General features: G+C 50.2%; 7 protein-coding genes across 7 annotated transcripts; 5 read left to right on the forward strand and 2 right to left on the reverse strand.

Annotated features, from left to right (window-relative positions):
* Positions 1-333: 333 nt before the first annotated feature.
* Positions 334-2,067, forward strand: N7517_011347 (putative DNA-directed RNA polymerase III RPC4; the record flags this gene model as incomplete). Its single annotated transcript, XM_056729070.1, has 1 exon — positions 334-2,067. The coding sequence occupies one exon, from the start codon at positions 334-336 to the stop codon at positions 2,065-2,067; it is 1,734 nt and encodes a 577-aa protein (XP_056574885.1).
* A 620-nt stretch (positions 2,068-2,687) lies between these two features.
* N7517_011348 (uncharacterized protein) lies at positions 2,688-3,989 on the forward strand (the record flags this gene model as incomplete). Its single annotated transcript, XM_056729071.1, has 1 exon — positions 2,688-3,989. The coding sequence occupies one exon, from the start codon at positions 2,688-2,690 to the stop codon at positions 3,987-3,989; it is 1,302 nt and encodes a 433-aa protein (XP_056574886.1).
* A 1,081-nt stretch (positions 3,990-5,070) lies between these two features.
* Positions 5,071-5,379, forward strand: N7517_011349 (uncharacterized protein; the record flags this gene model as incomplete). The annotated part of the gene is made up of 1 exon (XM_056729072.1): positions 5,071-5,379. One exon carries the CDS (start codon positions 5,071-5,073, stop codon positions 5,377-5,379), a length of 309 nt encoding a protein of 102 aa, XP_056574887.1.
* An 889-nt stretch (positions 5,380-6,268) lies between these two features.
* On the forward strand, positions 6,269-7,036 carry N7517_011350 (uncharacterized protein; the record flags this gene model as incomplete). The annotated part of the gene is made up of 1 exon (XM_056729073.1): positions 6,269-7,036. One exon carries the CDS (start codon positions 6,269-6,271, stop codon positions 7,034-7,036), a length of 768 nt encoding a protein of 255 aa, XP_056574888.1.
* A 313-nt stretch (positions 7,037-7,349) lies between these two features.
* Positions 7,350-8,579, reverse strand: N7517_011351 (FluC/FEX family fluoride channel; the record flags this gene model as incomplete). Its single annotated transcript, XM_056729074.1, has 1 exon — positions 7,350-8,579. One exon carries the CDS (start codon positions 8,577-8,579, stop codon positions 7,350-7,352), a length of 1,230 nt encoding a protein of 409 aa, XP_056574889.1.
* Positions 8,580-8,813: 234 nt separating this feature from the next.
* N7517_011352 (uracil phosphoribosyltransferase) lies at positions 8,814-9,838 on the forward strand (the record flags this gene model as incomplete). The annotated part of the gene is made up of 3 exons (XM_056729075.1): positions 8,814-8,987; positions 9,049-9,148; positions 9,405-9,838. The coding sequence occupies 3 exons, from the start codon at positions 8,814-8,816 to the stop codon at positions 9,836-9,838; spliced, it is 708 nt and encodes a 235-aa protein (XP_056574890.1).
* A 798-nt stretch (positions 9,839-10,636) lies between these two features.
* Positions 10,637-13,091, reverse strand: N7517_011353 (C2H2-type zinc finger protein; the record flags this gene model as incomplete). Its single annotated transcript, XM_056729076.1, has 3 exons — positions 10,637-10,778; positions 10,837-12,895; positions 12,959-13,091. 3 exons carry the CDS (start codon positions 13,089-13,091, stop codon positions 10,637-10,639), a joined length of 2,334 nt encoding a protein of 777 aa, XP_056574891.1.
* Between the last annotated feature and the right edge of the window lie 3,842 nt (positions 13,092-16,933).

The following is a 16,933-nucleotide window of genomic DNA, read 5'->3' on the forward strand; positions in this document are numbered from 1 at the left end:
TTCCAGAATTATATTCAGCATCATCGTAGCCTAGCCAGAGCGTGTCGATCGATCGGTATGGCGGGATGAGTCACATGACAAGGGCGGTGTGATTGGCCCCGCAACTTTTTTGAAGAGCTCAACTTTCTCGAACCTCAAAACGCTCGCACATCTTTTACGAAACGGTACTTTGCTTATTTCCAGTCGCATTGTCGCGTGTCACCAGAAACAGGATCTAGTTATCCCAACGCTGGGTCTGTATGTAACGCGGTGCGCAAACCAGCCTCTCTACACGAAGTTTTCTCCAACCGCCCAGCAAGCCGCATTCAGCGCCTTGTCTGAAAAGCGACGACAATGCCTCCCAAAGCTGCCTCTCGTGGAAGCGCCCGTGGAGGGGCCGCCAACAGCGGTGCTCAAAGTGACACAACCACTCCAACTCCCGCTGGCGGGGGCACTGCGCAAAATGCTCCCCCGGCAACCGGCGCGCCCGGTCCTGCTAGTCGAGCTTCAGTGCAACGACTTCAATCACTGAACAAACGCACACCTTCCGGCAGTATTGCGCCCAGCAGTCGGCCGCCGTCGGCGCTTGGTGGCGAGCCGCCCAAGCCAGTCATGAAATACAAACCGAAGGCCGTTGGGCGTCGCAGCAAGCAGGAGCGAGAGGAGATAGAGCGACTGGAGCAAGAACGATACAATGAGCGTCTGAAGGAGGCAGCCGCTATTCAGCGTGGCCGTGGTGGTACTGCTCGTCGTGGTGGCTTCCGTGGTCGTGGTGGACCCATGGCTATGGGCATGAGTGGATTTGGTGGACGAGGAGGCAAGCGAGGTCGTGGTGGATTTGGTGGAGGTGGTGGAGGTGGTGGTGGAGGATATGGAGGAGGCGCAGGGGGCGCAGGTTCAGGATACAATCGGTCTGGTCTTTCTGGAGGCAACAACCGTGGACGCGCATATGACTCTTCAGACGACGAGGAGAATGCACTCCGTGTCAGTATCGATCATATCAATCTCGATAGCGACGATGAAGATTGGGATACACCGAAGGATTTCAAGGGAAAACAACCCAGCAGGTCGAGCGGCGAACGCGGACTTCGTCCCGTCCGTGTTGAGCGACATGAACACGAGGAAAGAGTTATCAGTGTCAACATGGAATCCAGCACGAGCAGAACCGCCGATCTCCGCAAAAAAGCAGAGAAGGAAAAAGCCGCGAAGGATGTCGGCCGTACACCTACTAAGGTCAAACCCGAACCCCAGGACGACGACACAACTATGCGGGATGCTATTCCACATGCGGATGACGACGACTTCCTTCCGGAGCATAACGTCCGTGTGCGCTCGGCTCAGAGCATGAGCCCAACAAAGAGAAGTACAACAGAGCTACGATCGACTCAACAAACGCCTGAACCCGAACTTCTAGACCCACGCAGTCTACTTCACACTAAAGAGGAAATCGACGAATATGACCGACACATGGAAGATTTGGCTATTATCAGGGATCTTCTCGTCCCTAAGGAGTCAAAGAAGGCTACCACAGAAGCAGAAGCCACTGAAGGAGCTGCCGAAGGAGCAAGTACCGCAACGGAAGGACAAGATGGTGACGAAGCAACCGAAAAGAAAGAAGAGGAAGAGGAAGAAGACAACCCTCTGCATGGCCAAATGTTCCTCATGCAATTCCCACCGATGACCCCCTACCTCAAAATCGCTGGTTCCGCCGAACAACAACCTGCAGCCGCAGCCGCAGCTCCCCAGAACGAGATCAAGCGTGAAGGAGGCGAGGACGTGGAGATCGTGGAAAACACCAAACCAACCGAACAAAAAGAAAACAGCGTCTTCACGGCCGGCCAACCCTGGTCTCTGCCTACAGGACGTGTCGGCAAATTGAACGTACACCAGTCAGGCCGTGTGACCCTAGATTGGGGTGGAATCAGTATGGAGTTAGATCGCGGCGCGCCGGTTGGTTTCGTCCAGGAAGCCGTCATCATGTCGAAGGCGCCACCAGAGCCGGAGGAAGATACACAAAAAAATGTTTGGTCTATGGGCCAATTGTCTGGCAAGTTCACAGTCACGCCGAACTGGGATGAGATGCTTTGAATCCTCTACCCAAGGTACCTTATGATGAACGGAAAGAAATTCGAGCGAACTTATTGCAGCAATCCTTTTGGTTATTAACTTGACAATCACTGAAACTGGCTAGACTAGGGTTAGTTTTCATCCTTAAGGATGCGACTTCAACCCCTAATAGATTACATAGTGCATATCAAAGAGAAGCAAACATTCTGTTCGACACGTAGTCACGTGATATAATTTGTTCGTGGCGAACTTCAGTAGACAAATCTAGAGACATGATATTAGGAATGTTATATGTAAAAACAGTCCGATGTGTGCTTGTACATTCTTTTTAAATGTCATTTTAGATGTATATAAACTGTACAGAGGACTTTTCAATGGCGGATCTAGCTTAGAAATGTTCATGTAAGCCTGAAAACTAAGGCACTAACAATGCCAAGGCCCATCTGCCCTGGATCAGCTAGCACGAACTTTGTTTGCGCGTGTCGAGCTCAAATAATTTGTCCACCATTACATCCTCCATGCCCAAGAGCAATTACAGTCGAGCTCAAGCCACAAGCCGGCCTAATTCAACTGCGCAAATTCCCTCTAAAATGCCTGCATAGACCAAATCAAGGGTCTCTGGTGCTACACGAACCTTCACCATGTCATTGCGTCCTCTAGGATATCAGTGCAACCTATCCTATGCGCAATTCTTCCGCAATGGACCGCAAACACGACACAATATAACACAACACCTAAGATCCTTTTCTCAATTACGCGACACCCATTGCACACATCGCTGGTCTGCGACAAGTCCGCACCATGCCAACAAACCTTCGTTTTCGCTACGGAGCTTGCTCGGTGATCTCTTGAGACCTGCACACACTCCCCGGAGCCATGGCAAGGGATCATGGACTCAACAATGTCGCCATGAGACGACTGCTGCCAAAGAGCCAGAACTCTGCGTGCACTGTGGGGCAAACACCATTCCCAAGGCTCGAAGACACGTCGAAGCTGGCAATCTCTCTAGCGGCTGGCACTGCAAAGCGTGTGTTCGGAACATCCGTACCCATGGCCATCTACCAAATGAGGAACAACTTGAAGCGATCCATCGGCGAAGACTGGTCAGGGCGAGTGGAGAGGCAAGCAAAATAAGTCCATGCAGGCACTGCGGCACGATGACTGCCCCGAGAAGTAGCCGTAAATTCATTGACACGAATAACCCTGCTGCTGGGTTTCACTGCCGGACATGCGTTCGACATTTCAATCATCACGGTAACCTCCCAACCGAGCAAGATCTCGCAGCGTTCCAGTACCGCAAAGAGATGCGGAGTAGGCGTCCTACTGCCGCCCAAAAAAAGAAAGCAGAAGATATTTCGAGAGAATCCATGGCTCACAACCATTCCAAATCCCCCAAACAGATGAAACAGAGCCGCGGTGAATATCCCTGCATGCACTGTGGTGACAAAACCATCTCCAGCAGCAAGCGTAGGCTTGTTGAACCCCAGAATCCTGCGGCAGGTTACTACTGCCAGCCATGCACGCGGTCTCTACTTGAAAATGACGCCTTACCCAGCACCGTCAAAATTGCCGCGCTCAGAAAGCTCAGAGAGACCCGTATGCAAAGCAACCCCCGAGTCTTGAAGAGCCCTTGTCTGCACTGCGGTGAGATCACCGCCCCCAGCAGCAAGCGCCGACTCGTGGAGTCGAAGAACCCACAGTCCGGGTATTACTGCCGCGCCTGTGCGGACTGTTTAATTGAAACCAATTCGCTGCCCAGCGATATACGTCTTGCAGTTCGCCGAGCGCGAGAGCAGGTCAGGCTGAAAAACTTGCGGGCCAGTCAATCTAAACAATCGCAATCTCCGGTCTCTGGGGAGAGAGAAGCCACAACGGATACCCCCACAGACAAGACCGCAAAGGCTTGTGCGCACTGCAAAACCGAGGAAACCACGGGCCCCTGAACCTAAACATGTGTTCTTTGTGTCTTCGGCATTTTGATCTCAACGGCTCATTTTTGAGACTGCAGGTGCCTTTGCGCAGGGACAGCATGAACAAAACGCCCGGGTGCACATTATAGCGGATATTAAGGTCAACAGTTGGACTGCAATGCACGTCCTCAAACCCCATTGGAAAATCAATGGTTCATCCTTTGATCTACCCAGGGCAAGGGTCCTAAATGTCTTGATTTTGGCCATATATGCGCGTCGTCATCTTCCCTGCGCCGAGTCTTTGTCTTATTCGCTCGAAATTGGCTGCATTGACGATCATTTGTGGCGTTGTCCGTTAAGCCTCGGTGAACTATAATTAGAATTTTTTTTTTTTCAAATGGAATTTGTATTTAGAGTATAATCTATGTACGGAGTATACTATGCAAGCAAATATGAAATTATTGAATCACCCTAACATCACATATCCAATATCAAAACTGTTTTAAAAGAATATTAAAGAATAAATAAACACTGAATAGCCTCAGACACGGGACTCTTAACCAATCAGAGTCCACCAAATTCAGGGACAGACCCCCACTCTAGACGGCCCAGGGACCTCAGAGCCAAAGAGAGCCAAAAACCGGCTCAGCCAATCAAGCCCTCGCCCTGATCGGCTTCATCTTGATTTTCCCTTAATCTCCTTTCCCCCCCCCTAGGCTGTTTGGGTTTTGGGGTTTTTTTCTTTTCTTCTCTTTCAATCCTTCTCTACGGCTAATAGTGAGTTGGATTCCGATAAGAGAAGGCGAAACTCCCCGGAAACTCTCTCCCGTGTCCAGCCCCCTATTCCCCCGATTGCCTGACAACACACTCGAACTTAAGTGGCATGCTCTGAGCCCTTCACAACTTATATTCGAAAACTGAGAGAGACTCATACCATATCATCACTTCCAACCCTCTCCACCTTATCTGCAGCATTGTTGCCTTGCCAACTCCAGACCCCCGTCATACACGACCCGCACCATCAAGCTTGGCGTTGCTTATTCCTCGTAGGCAACAACGCAAAGCATTTGCGCGCCAGTCTATTCCTATACTATACACCTATAATCTGCCCAGAATGAAGCCATCTACCTTTCTGGCCTTTCTCGCCCCAGCCGTCGTCCTCGCCGACTCACAACAACCCGCAGACGCCAGCCTCTCCTCCGATTTCGCGCACAACTCCCCCGCCGTCTCATTACCAGAACTCCATACACGAGAACAGTTTGCTCCGTTCACGGACCGCAATCTGCCCTCCGATGAGATGCGCTTGCTCGCTGCTCGCTATGTTCTCCAGGCGCGCAGTGAGGGTTCCCTCGGTCAAACACCGTGGATTGGCATGGCTATCGGGTTGACCTTTACTGCTCTGGCGGCTGTGATGCTAGGGTGATTAGCCATGAATTGCGATGAAACGAACTCCCCCAGCTTGCGATCTTCCGACTTTTCATATATATACCTTTTTCCGCGACCTTCTTCTCTTTTGACACGACACGTGAAACGCCGGGCACCGCTCGAACTTTGTTTATTTTTCTGCTCGACATACTTCTACCCTTCTTCGTTTTCATTTTCTTATGGTCTTTTGCAGCGGATTATTACCATTTTGTCTATTTTTGCATCCATGGCCTTGTGTTCTGGCGTGGGATTGGATCTTTGAGCTCCCTTTTTTTCTTCCTATTGCATTGCCCGATTGCCGAGGTACTATGTGTACTTGGTATTGTCGGGAGTATAGAGTTGCATGTTGTACGCATGTTGTACATGATACCTTTTTGTTTCTGCCCCTGTGCCCAGTGTACATGGGATTTACCTAATTAGTGTATATAGATACGGTGAATACGAATTGACTATGTTGTATACCTTTTTGCTTTTCCTTTTCTTTCAGATTTTGTGTTTGCTAGTCTACGCCTCTTTTGTGGTTGGACTCGGACTTGGGGGTTTCTTTGTTACTCGAAATTCAGAATTTCACCCTCAAAGGATGTTTTGATCTTCATCTTTCTCACCGTGTCTATTGGCCCAACGTTTGAAACAGAAACCCATTCTCTCCCTTTTCGATTTCGACTGCAGTTGACACCCATTACCAGGGCAGACGCAAAGAACTCGGGAGCTGTCAAAATCCTACGCTGCACTCCACATTGACATTCTGGTTTCCTCTCTTCGAGCTCAGTTCTCGAAATCCCACTAGAAAGAGAGATTTCTCATTTCCATAGGAGTGAGTATATCCCCTCACTACACTCCAAAGAACAACTACCAACTATATTACAGACCCAACCCTCACCATCGCCATGGACGAATACCCACCCTACACGCCGATGCCCTCGCTCCGCCACGAACTAGGACTGATGTTCGGCTTCCTCTCTCTCTTCGTAGTAGCTATGGGTGCCTATATCGCTCTCTGGCGTGGTGAGCTCTCCAACTTCTTTTCATATATCTCTATCTCTCCAAAATTTACACCTCCAATCCCACTTCGACATGATCAAATTATTATCAAACCTACTCTGTTTTACTCCCCTAACAACCAACCCCCAGTATCCCAAACCCGTCTACACGCCCAAGACCTCGCCCGCCGAAAAGCCTACCGCGACAAAACCCCATCCCAACCACCCCTAGGAACAACAACATCCGTAACAGCAGGCCTAGCTCAAAGTCCCAAAGACGCAGACCCCAACGCAGCCGTGCAAGAGAAAATGCTTGATCGCATCGGTATTCCTGAGAACCGTGCTGAGTTGCCGGTCCACGGGATGGAGATGTATGCGAATGGGAAGTGGAATGCGAGAACACAGCTTATCAGGTGTCCGTTTAGTCGGGGTACGCCACTTAGTCCTGTGACTCCTGCTAGTCCGCTTGGGAGTGGGGTTGCGGGAGCTGTTGGGTCTGTCAGTCCCGTTGGGGGTGGGATTGTGCTTGAGTCTTTTGTTGGGGTGGCGTTGGATGGGAGGAGTTTTGGTCAGAAGTTGAGTGATGATGGGTTTCGGTCGGCGAGTCCGGCGAGGAGGTTTGGGGGTAAGAGTGGTCCGCCTGTTGAGATTGGGCCTGCGCCTAGTCGAGAGTAGGGGGGTTATGATGCTATATGTTATGTTGTATGAAGGATAGGAGGGAGGTATGGCGTTGGGTGTTGATACTTTGTGGCCATCCCACAATGCGAGGGTCCACGCTGGCACAAATGAGCTTCCGTGCGTCAAATTGGAGTTTGAACACCCTTGCAGCTGTCGAGGATCCTTGAGGTCTGCGTTGATGGCCGTGGTGGTAATTCTCGTCTGTAGGGATTGTCCATGTCAATTCTGCTATCTTTCTCATATAGTTGTTATTCTCAATCCTTTTGGCTATACTTTACATTATGCTTTACATTATATTATACATCACCAGCTATCCACACACAGGCTTGTCAAATCCACGCGTCCACAGCAACGATCCCATGATAACAACCAAGAACCCAAGTCCAACAAGCACGCTGGCAGCTCCATACACATACGCATGGCGCCGATGAGACAGTCCTTTCAACTCAGCAACCCAAGTACTGATAGTAGTCGCGCTCCCACAAAATCCATCCATAATACCCTGCAACACCTGACAACCCGTCAGAGCAGCAGGAACCACCGCCCCAAGACCACTGACATGCTGCAAATCATAACAAATACCCAAAATGATAGTCCCAAACATATTAACCACAAACGTGCCGAGCGGGAAAGTTGGAATCCTGCTATTCAGACGCAGCGAGACATAGAACCGAAGAAGACAACCAAGTGGTGCAAACACAAGAGCAAACACCGCCCGGCCGCGCCACACATCCGGGCCGTTATGTCGGTCCGGCGGCCAGATAGCCAGGAAGACGGCTCCGAGCCAGCATCCCCAGGCAAGCACGACGACAACACGGTCGAGGACTCGTCGCGTGAATGCGAATGGCATGGTGGGTGTTACGCGTGTTAGAGCCAGTGCAAGATGCGCGCCGAAGATGAGCGCCGACAGGCTCAGCGACACGGTGAGTAGAATCACAGCGACCAGGGCCATGAAGCTATACCCACCATTACGGGATGCGATATGCGATCCAGTCGGCAGCGACGGATCGGGGAGGATATTTGCCAACGCGAGGAAGACATCTCGAATAAAGGACGAGAAGGAAGTGAAGCAACCACAGAATCCAGTCGTCAGACCAATATACAGCGGGATAGTCTTCTTCACGGCCATATGTTTCTGGTTCTTGATCTTAGGCTCGTTCTCGACTGGTTCTGTAGCTTGTTCCTTGGCTGGTTTGCCCCACTCTTCGCGGAATAGATTCTGGTCTTCGCTCAGAAATCCCATTACCAGACTTCCGCCTACATTCGCCCATAGCACCCCTGTCACGACGGGGGCACCTGTGTAAAATGTCAGTGCCTGTAGACCTAGGCGGGATAGTGTGCCCAGGAGCGAGAAGAAGATTAAATAGGAGACGGTGTAGATGTGGGTTGCGTATTTGGAGAGGGGTTGCGCAGATGCAGGTGCACGTTGTGCAGGTGCGTGGTCACCCGAGCTTGGCCATTCGTTTAGATTGCCCCTCCCTTGGACATCTGTCAAAGGGTAGATATAGGGAGTCTCTACCTCTTCGGTAGTTGATGGCATTACCAGAGTGAAGGGTTATAGGAAGGGTAAAAATTGCCAAGAACCGGAGACCGGGAGATCAGGTGGAGTCCGATAAGATTGGCGGGTCAGTTTGTATAGGGATAAGAGGGGGGGGAAGATAAAGGCTCTTTACAATTACCTACATAATACTCTACTTACTTCTTATTCCTCTTCTCTCTCTCTCTCTCTCTCTCTCTCTATCTTCTCTCCTCTTCCTAACTTCTACACTTCATCATGTCTCTCCCATCAAATGTTCATGTCTCCTCCCACCCCTGTCTCCAAGCCAAGCTCTCTTTAATCCGCTCATCTTCCACCACCCCGCGTGAGACAAGAGGCTTGGTCCATGACATTGCCAATATCCTAGCCGTGGAAGCCTTCTCAGGGCTGAAGCTCGTCAAAACAGGAACGGTAAATAGATCCCACTAGAATCCATCACTTAGCTATGGATCTCTTTAACACTCATTTCCAGGACACCACCCCTCTCGGAATCGAGTATGAAACCCAGGGTATCGACCCAGCAGACCTGGCTCTAGTGCCAATCCTCCGATCTGGTCTAGGAATGGTTGATGGTGAGTGATTTCAATTTTATTCCGTATACTCTTCCTTTCAAGCAGTGCAACTGTAACCCATATGTTATTTCCTGCGATGTTACCCTATTACTCCTTCCTCAATTCCCATTACCAATTCCAAGCCCAATCCCAAATCCCAAATCCCAATCACCACATTTACAATCCAATTTCATTTACTTATCTCCCCCTATCACATACCCGTCCCCCCCTATCTTATCCACTCTTAGCCCGTCCCCCGCTTACACGGCCCCCACAGCCCTAAACGACCTCCTCCCAACTCCAGTCCCAGTCTACCACCTGGGTCTGTTCCGCGAAAAGGTCTCCCTCCAACCCGTAGAATACTACAACAACCTCCCCTTCCACCGGTCGGAGCTCTCACCAGCTTCACCAGCCTCACTGAACCCAACCACCAACACTGCAGCTGCAAGCCTGGCTGTGCTGTTGGACCCGGTTATCGCTACTGGTGCGACGGCCGAGGCGGCAATTCAGTTGCTGCGTGATTGGGGTGTCAAGAAGGTTATTATGATTAGTTTACTTGCTTCGGAAGAGGGGGTTAAGCGTGCTGCGGGGACTTGGGGGGATGTTGAGGTTTGGGTTGGTGCTATTGATAAGGGTGTTGATGAGAAGGGAATGATCGTGCCTGGTATTGGAGATATTGGTGATCGGTTGTTTGTTGCTATTGGAAAGTAGTTCTTTTTTTTTTGGCATCAGCATCAGCATTGGAATTGGCATTGGCATAACACATGGCTATCTCGGGTTTAGATACTAAAGATAGTTACGTATTACAACAAACTGACTGATAATGACCAAGGCTACAATTCAAATCTACTAGTGTCTACATGTAGGTAAAAGGTTGTCCCCGCCAGATAATTCATCGATAACGTATAGTACATGGAAAAGGCATAAAAACATGTGCAGGTGAAACAAAATGCGAAAATCTTCAAAGCAATGCTGAGCGTAAAAAGCATTAAAAAAAAAAAACAAAAAAAAGACGGGGTTTGAAAAGCGCGCAGGCAATTAACATCAAATACAGTGGTTGGAAAACCAACCAAAGAAGCAAAGGCAAATGGCAAGAAATGAAAAAAAAAAAGCAACGCGAACGCATGAAAAATCAAAAGGTATCGAGAGCACAAAAAGCAGATGGACGGAGGGGGCACGATTAGGGGTTAATGTGAACCATAAAGTCAAACTCCTCGGAGTGCGAAAGTACACACAGGACCAGCCAGGTGTCGAAGACGGAAAGCAGAAACACCACACTGGACTCCCTGGTGTAAGAAAAAGCAGGGAAAATGCAAAACAAAAAAGCAGAGTAGGAACCACCGAGAGGGATATCAAAAGGCGAAGTATTCCAGAGCCAAACACCCCGCCTGCCCACTGGCATGTCCCTTTCCGAAAGTGTCCCAATGAAAAACGTCCAACAAATGAGAGTAAGAAATCGAAAACGGAAATTTCAAGATATAGGCAAAAGATCGAGATTGATCGGAAAATTTAGTATGCAGTGCCGACGCTAGCAAGCGACTTGGTTGGCACCGCGTGGATCGGCTGGTCCTTGCCAACACGGAGAGAATCTTCGTAGCCGACAAGGGCCTGGGAGTGGAGCTTGAATGATTCGCCCATCAACTTGGTGATTCTATAAAGCAGTTAGTTAATTTGGTCAAAGTGAGGAGAGATTAAGGAAAAAAACATACCCCCAGACAACCACGCCGTCTAGGATGTTACCCCATACACGGGCGACGGTGGAGCTGAGTTTGCCAAAGGCGTCGATGGCATCGTCATCAAATAGATTGCGGACCTTGTTGTAGAGGGCCAGTTCAGCCTCAGTCGCCGGCTCATCGTCATGTTCCAGGCGGTAGAGCCAGAGGCTCAGGATGACCATCAGATCCAGGCCGCAGAGAGGGTGCTCGACACTCCAGTTGGTAGCGGAGGTCTTTGCAACCCAATTAATGCCCTGAATAGCGGCAATCTCAATGCATTCGAAACATTGTTGAATAACCTTGTTCATCTCCTGCGAGCGCTTGACCTTCTCACGAGCGACGGTCATGGCAGCCGCCACCTCGTAAGAGGAGTGGTACCGCATCGCCTCCTGGATGGACTTCAGGTCAACTGCCAGGCGGGCGCGGGTGTTACGGTAGACCGCCATCGAGTTGAAGATCAAGGGGTGGCCCTTCTGAGGTGTGCTAAGCGGGACCACAATGGTTTCCGGTTCGCAAACCTCGAGGGAGTTCTCCCAGGTCTCGAGGGCTAGGCGCAGCTTGTACTCGGTCACCACATCTTGGAGCGCCTCAAAGCTGCGCTTGTGGCTCCAAACTTGCAGGAACAGGGCGTTGATGAGAACACGAGTGGCGAAAGCACTGTAGCGGGTCTGTTCACCCTGGAAAAGGAAGTCGTGGGCCTCGCGCACAGTCAAGGCGCTCGAGACCGTGCCACGGCGCCAGCTCTCATCATCAGCGGCATCCAAGTTCCACAGGGACTCTGAAGACGGGAGCTCCAAGTCGTCAAACTCATCGAAGCTCATGGCGGGAGTGTGGTTGAATGTGAGCGTCAACATGCCAAAGAAGATGTATACGGCGAAGTATGTACGACGACAGGATTCGTCCTCAATCCACTCATCGCGCGATGGCTGGACATTCTGGCGAGCCTGGGTCCGTAACTTGAGCTGGTACCGGTTGCCGGCGACCATGTTAGCCAGGAGACTCTTGATGGAGCAAGTCCATTCAAGGCCCTTCGGGTCACCACTCCAGCTCTCAAATACCATGTTCAATAAAGTAGCCTGCATCAATGACAAGGGGCACTTGCGGGAATCGAAGTTATCCTTGTGCTGCAGGAATTGGTTGACCAGGACCTTGGAGCCGACATGGAGCATGAAGGCATGCTCGCGCTCGAAAGTATAAAGAGCACCGATCGACAAAACTGCAAGCAACAGTGGTGCCGGGACCTGGGAAGGCTTGAATGATTCCTGGTGGAGGAATGGCAAGTGAGGATGGTACAGATTAAAGTAGGTGGACAAATACCGGTTCAGCGCAACCGTGGAAGGAAGCTGGAAGGTGTCAGGAAGCGCACCAAGGGTGTCTGATCCCTGAACCCGATCCACTACATAGTTGCGTTCCATGTCGTTAGCGAGTTGGGGAGCCCTGGGAAGGGTCAGCGCTTGACTGGGGCCGGGCGAGCGGCGGTAGTTCACCGGGCTAACGGGACCAGTCATCGAGGGGTAGGGTGAGAGCGCATTCGGGGTAGAGTGTCCAGACATAGGCAGCGAGTTGGACATGAGAATGTCCCCGAGGGGGCCATGGCGATCGACGAGGGTGGGCATCGAGCCCGGTTCCGCGGGGGAGATGAGCGTGTCCCAAGGCATCTGAGGCAGAGTGGCATTGCCTGAGAGGTAAGGCTCGAAGGAGCCGCGTCCTGGCGAAAGCGATTCGGAACGCTCGGAGGCCTGTCCAGTCGCCGCTGCTGCAGCCTTATGTTGGAAATCTGTCATCAACATGGCTGCAGTTTCAAGGTCGACCATACCATCGCTGCTTGTGCTTGCCTCGGTCTGCTCCAGCGTCGTCGGGTCCACGGTGGCCGACGACCTAGCTGGGGCAGATGATGAATTTTTCTGAACCCCTCCACCACGTCTACGCCCCTCTGCGACCAGGGGAATTCCGCCGTCCTTGGCGTGAACGGTTCGATCATGTCGCAGAAGAAGATCGCGACGGACAAAGGTACTGCGACATTTTAAGCACTTGAAGGGTCTCTCTTTCGTGTCTGTATATTCGAGTCTGTCAGATTGGGGGGAAAGACGCGTTAAGAATGTTGGATATATCTTACGTGAGCGTTCATGGCGACTGCGGTGTTCACTTCTGCTAAACGCGCGATTGCAAAATTGGCATTTGTATTTCTTCTCTGGGGCCGAGGTTTTCTTGGCCGGTGAGGCAGCCGTTCCAGGTGCGGAAGGAGCCATGTGTACGGGATCTTAGAGCAAGAGCGAAATTGACGGTGGTATTGTCCCCTGGGTAAGCTCGCACCGGTTCTGTAGGCGTGTCGACGACAGGAGTTCGTTGGGATGTCTGATCATTCCTTGAGCGGGGGGAAATGTAAATAAGAGAAGGTGGGTGTCCAGCCACAAGGGAAATATTAAAGAAGCAAACGCTGATATAAAAAAAAAGAACGGGATGATCAACCGCGATTAGATGTGGGAGGGGGAAGGGGAGAGGGGAAGAGGTGAATAAGAAGGAATTTGGGAATTTCGGGTTTTTGGTTTTTTGGGGGGGGGATGGAGGGGGGGGGAAATACCGAGGAAAGGGAGAGGGGGAAAAAAAGAAAAGGACGTGGGCCTAAGTTGATCGCTTACTTACGTGTTGAAGCAAAGACCAGCAGAGGGGCGAAAGCGGGACCGATTGCAGCTAAAACTGACTATCAAAGAGGGGAACTAATAGGAACTACGACCCAGCCCCCTCTCCGGTCACGCACTTTTTTTTCCTCCACTCACTTTTCCTACTTGTCTAATGTGCCCCCCCTTTACTCTTTATTTACAATTTACAACGGGTACTTTACCATACGAAATCGACACGTAATTATTTTTAAAAGCCCTATAGATTTGGCCCGATCGTAAAGCCCACATGGCTTTTTCCCTCCTTGGATCTTTATTAGGTATAATTTAACACTACAGGGTCGATCCTTTTATTTAGCTGCGAGGGTGATTTACAATGTACTTTGGTGTTATTGATTGCCCCTCGCTCAGGTGAAAAAAACAGTCCTTTAAATTAATGTGGCATGTGAGGCGGTGCTTCACACTTCGAGCTTATTGCCCCTTATTCTTTAATTTCAGATTTATCCCCCTACAGGGGGGATTATATCAGTCTCATCTGTCCTTTACCATACATGTTTATTTCAGTTAAAACTTGGAAGTAGATCTCAACCATGGTTCACATACCCCTCAACCCCTCCAAAATCCAAGATCTACATATAAAACATATCTATACGGAGTACGGAGTACTCCGTACATATATACTTCTACTTCTTATACTGTCACACAACTCCGAATCCTTTGGGGAATGAGACAGGGATATAATCACATATTGTATATAGAGTTGCATCTTCCTTGAATGTGAGATACCATTGAGAATGGAGACTTTGCTAAGTACAGTATATCCCCACGCTAATGGAATACTTGATGAGAAAGATCGATCCATCAAATCAAGGATGCTTAGTCCCGTGATAGATCATCCCACAGTACTTTTGTCGCCTCACAAATTGACTGGTCCAGATTCAGTCTCACCTTTGGCCCCTCTGAGCCTATAGCCATCCCCGCCTTGTGGCTGTTCATCTGTTTGACTGTGCCACGCTCAAGATTATGTGTTCCATCATGCCATGGACTGCATATATGCATAGGGTGGATGTACGTACCCTGTATTGTCCTCGAGGCATCACCTGCCGGACTGCGTGGAGCAAAGATCTGCATGCAGAGAAATGCAAATCGGAGCATTGGATAGCATCGTCAAATTTACTCTTTTCTATTACTAGTTTAAGAACCCCGGCTACCTGCGCTACAAATACTATAGTAGGACCAAATGCCCAAGTTAGTCTTCGCGATCTTTCCAGACTCCACACGGTGAAGTTGCAGTTTTATACACCGCAAAAGCTGTCAGTTATATGTACAAAAGTACAGGATTACTCCATACACCGTTACCTATCACTGCGGAGCTATAAATTGACGGAGTTCATATCGCGAGTTCCCGGGTCCTATCAGTGGGGCAAATCCAACACTTACATCATTGGAACCCGAAGATCCCGGACGCGGAGCACCGACGCGGTTACTTAGGAAACGCGCTTCGCGTGGAACACGGCACATCGTCTTTCACGTCGAAATATCAAATGACATCGAAAATAGCGGAAATCTCACTTCCATATCGACCTAGCCTTTGTGTCCCTGAGCACCCCCTTGATTCGCGGAAAATCACTAAATACTGTCCCGAACTTCCGGTTGATCATCAAAGCCTAGGCAAAACTTCTTCTGATCTGGTGGATCTAGACTATCAGCTAGCTTCAAGCTGCAGCGGTGAAGCCGGGTGGCTTACAGCATACGCTTTCCAAAAAGGGATATCTCAAGAGTCTATGATTTCTTGATGCAAACCCAACCTCGACATCCTTCGCACTTTTATTCGGTCCACTTCCCGATGCAGCGGACCGACCCTATCTAACGTTCTCGACCCAGGAACAAAAAAAAAAAATAAAACAAGGTCATGAAGGTACTATCGCATGAAGCGGTGACTTGACCGCCTAGTAAACATCCTTATTGATTCCTTGCCTCGAAAAGTAATACACCAGACGATCCACCATTCCCAATCCCTTGGGCCGCAAATCCGGGATATGTCTTTCATTCCACACTCCCTCTGAGCGGTCAAAAGCACGAACAAAAGAACCATCTCCATCGAAAACCCGCCCAATTATGGATCTGCATTGAGGATCCAATCGGACCAGTTACGAATCAGACCTCTGCGACCATTTTCCCTTCGAGCTCTGCTCCACATAAGCAAGCCCGCTACCGTTACAAGAATTTCAGGAACCTCTTCCCCGGCGCCCCTGAGCTAGTGGACACCGACAGACGGGCTTGGCTGGAGCCCATCGTCCCGACAACTCCATAGCCAAGGTTCGGCGTCTCCGCCATGGACGCCAGGACGGTCTGGAATCTCCCAACTCGGTCCTATTCTGTAAGTGAGCCCAAACCCAGCCCGTCTCCAAGCCAAAGATGTCGGTGAAGCCTGTTTTCGTGTCAATATATTTGATCTTCACCGCTTCTGCAAGACGCAGAGAAGGAATCTACTAAATAAGCGTGTCCCCACTGGTCTCGACTTCAACCAACTTGACGGTGTGAGCATCATTGATCGCGTAAATCGAAATTGAATTTCGGCTTAAAACTGAGGCCCCCATTGTGCGCGCTATCACCGATATACTTTCGCTAAATAATGGGTCTCTGAAAGAGGACCCCCAACGTCCCAGCGTTGGCAAACCAAGACAAAGACCACTCGAGATGGAGTCGAATCGTCCCTCCCCACCCAACGCGTGCTCTGTACGTCGTAAAGCTCCTTACCAGACGGGCCGCCAGTGGGTTTCAGTATTACACAATAGCAAATACGTCTGCCTACTTGGTCCAGGAAGCCCATTTCCGAATTCTGGGTTCACACCGGCCGTCCCGAGAAATACGAGTCTGGACTCGGGGGCCCGCAGCATGTTACCACCTCCAGAGACACGGGTAAACTGAAGCTTTTCGTGTAGCTTGTAGCATGTGGATATTGAGTGAAACTCGAAATATGGATTCAGAGCCCTTGGCTGGGTACTCCATTCTCCGTACTCCATACTAGACATTGTATGGTCCCAAGTGATAGGTTTCGATATGCATGTATCTTATTTTACATGTCGATGATCCACGACTGCATGACAGCCCTGTTCATCCAAAGTCTTGTTTCGAACCATGGAAAGATGATGAATTGCAGATGCGATCGCCCAACCACTGGATCGTGACGGAAAGGGACGTCCGGGGAAGAGCTCCCGGCCCATGGTTCACACCCGTCCAGATCTTGGTTCGCGTCACGTTCTGATATCAGACGAACGAGTCAATTATGTTTTTCTGCACCACTTTGCCTGCGAGACACATTGAACTCCAAGTGCTGCATGCTATTTCTGTGTCTGTACATACATATAACGTGCCGTGCATATAACGCAAGTGCCTCACCCCCCCCCCTTGTCGCGTTGGCGAATTAGCCGCGTTGATTGGACAATTCCTCCGATGCAGGGGATACACCA

The sequence above is a fragment of the Penicillium concentricum genome, assembly GCF_028827145.1.
Source record: "Penicillium concentricum strain IBT 3081 chromosome Unknown utg000006l_segment0_segment0, whole genome shotgun sequence".
Lineage (NCBI taxonomy): Eukaryota > Fungi > Ascomycota > Eurotiomycetes > Eurotiales > Aspergillaceae > Penicillium > Penicillium concentricum.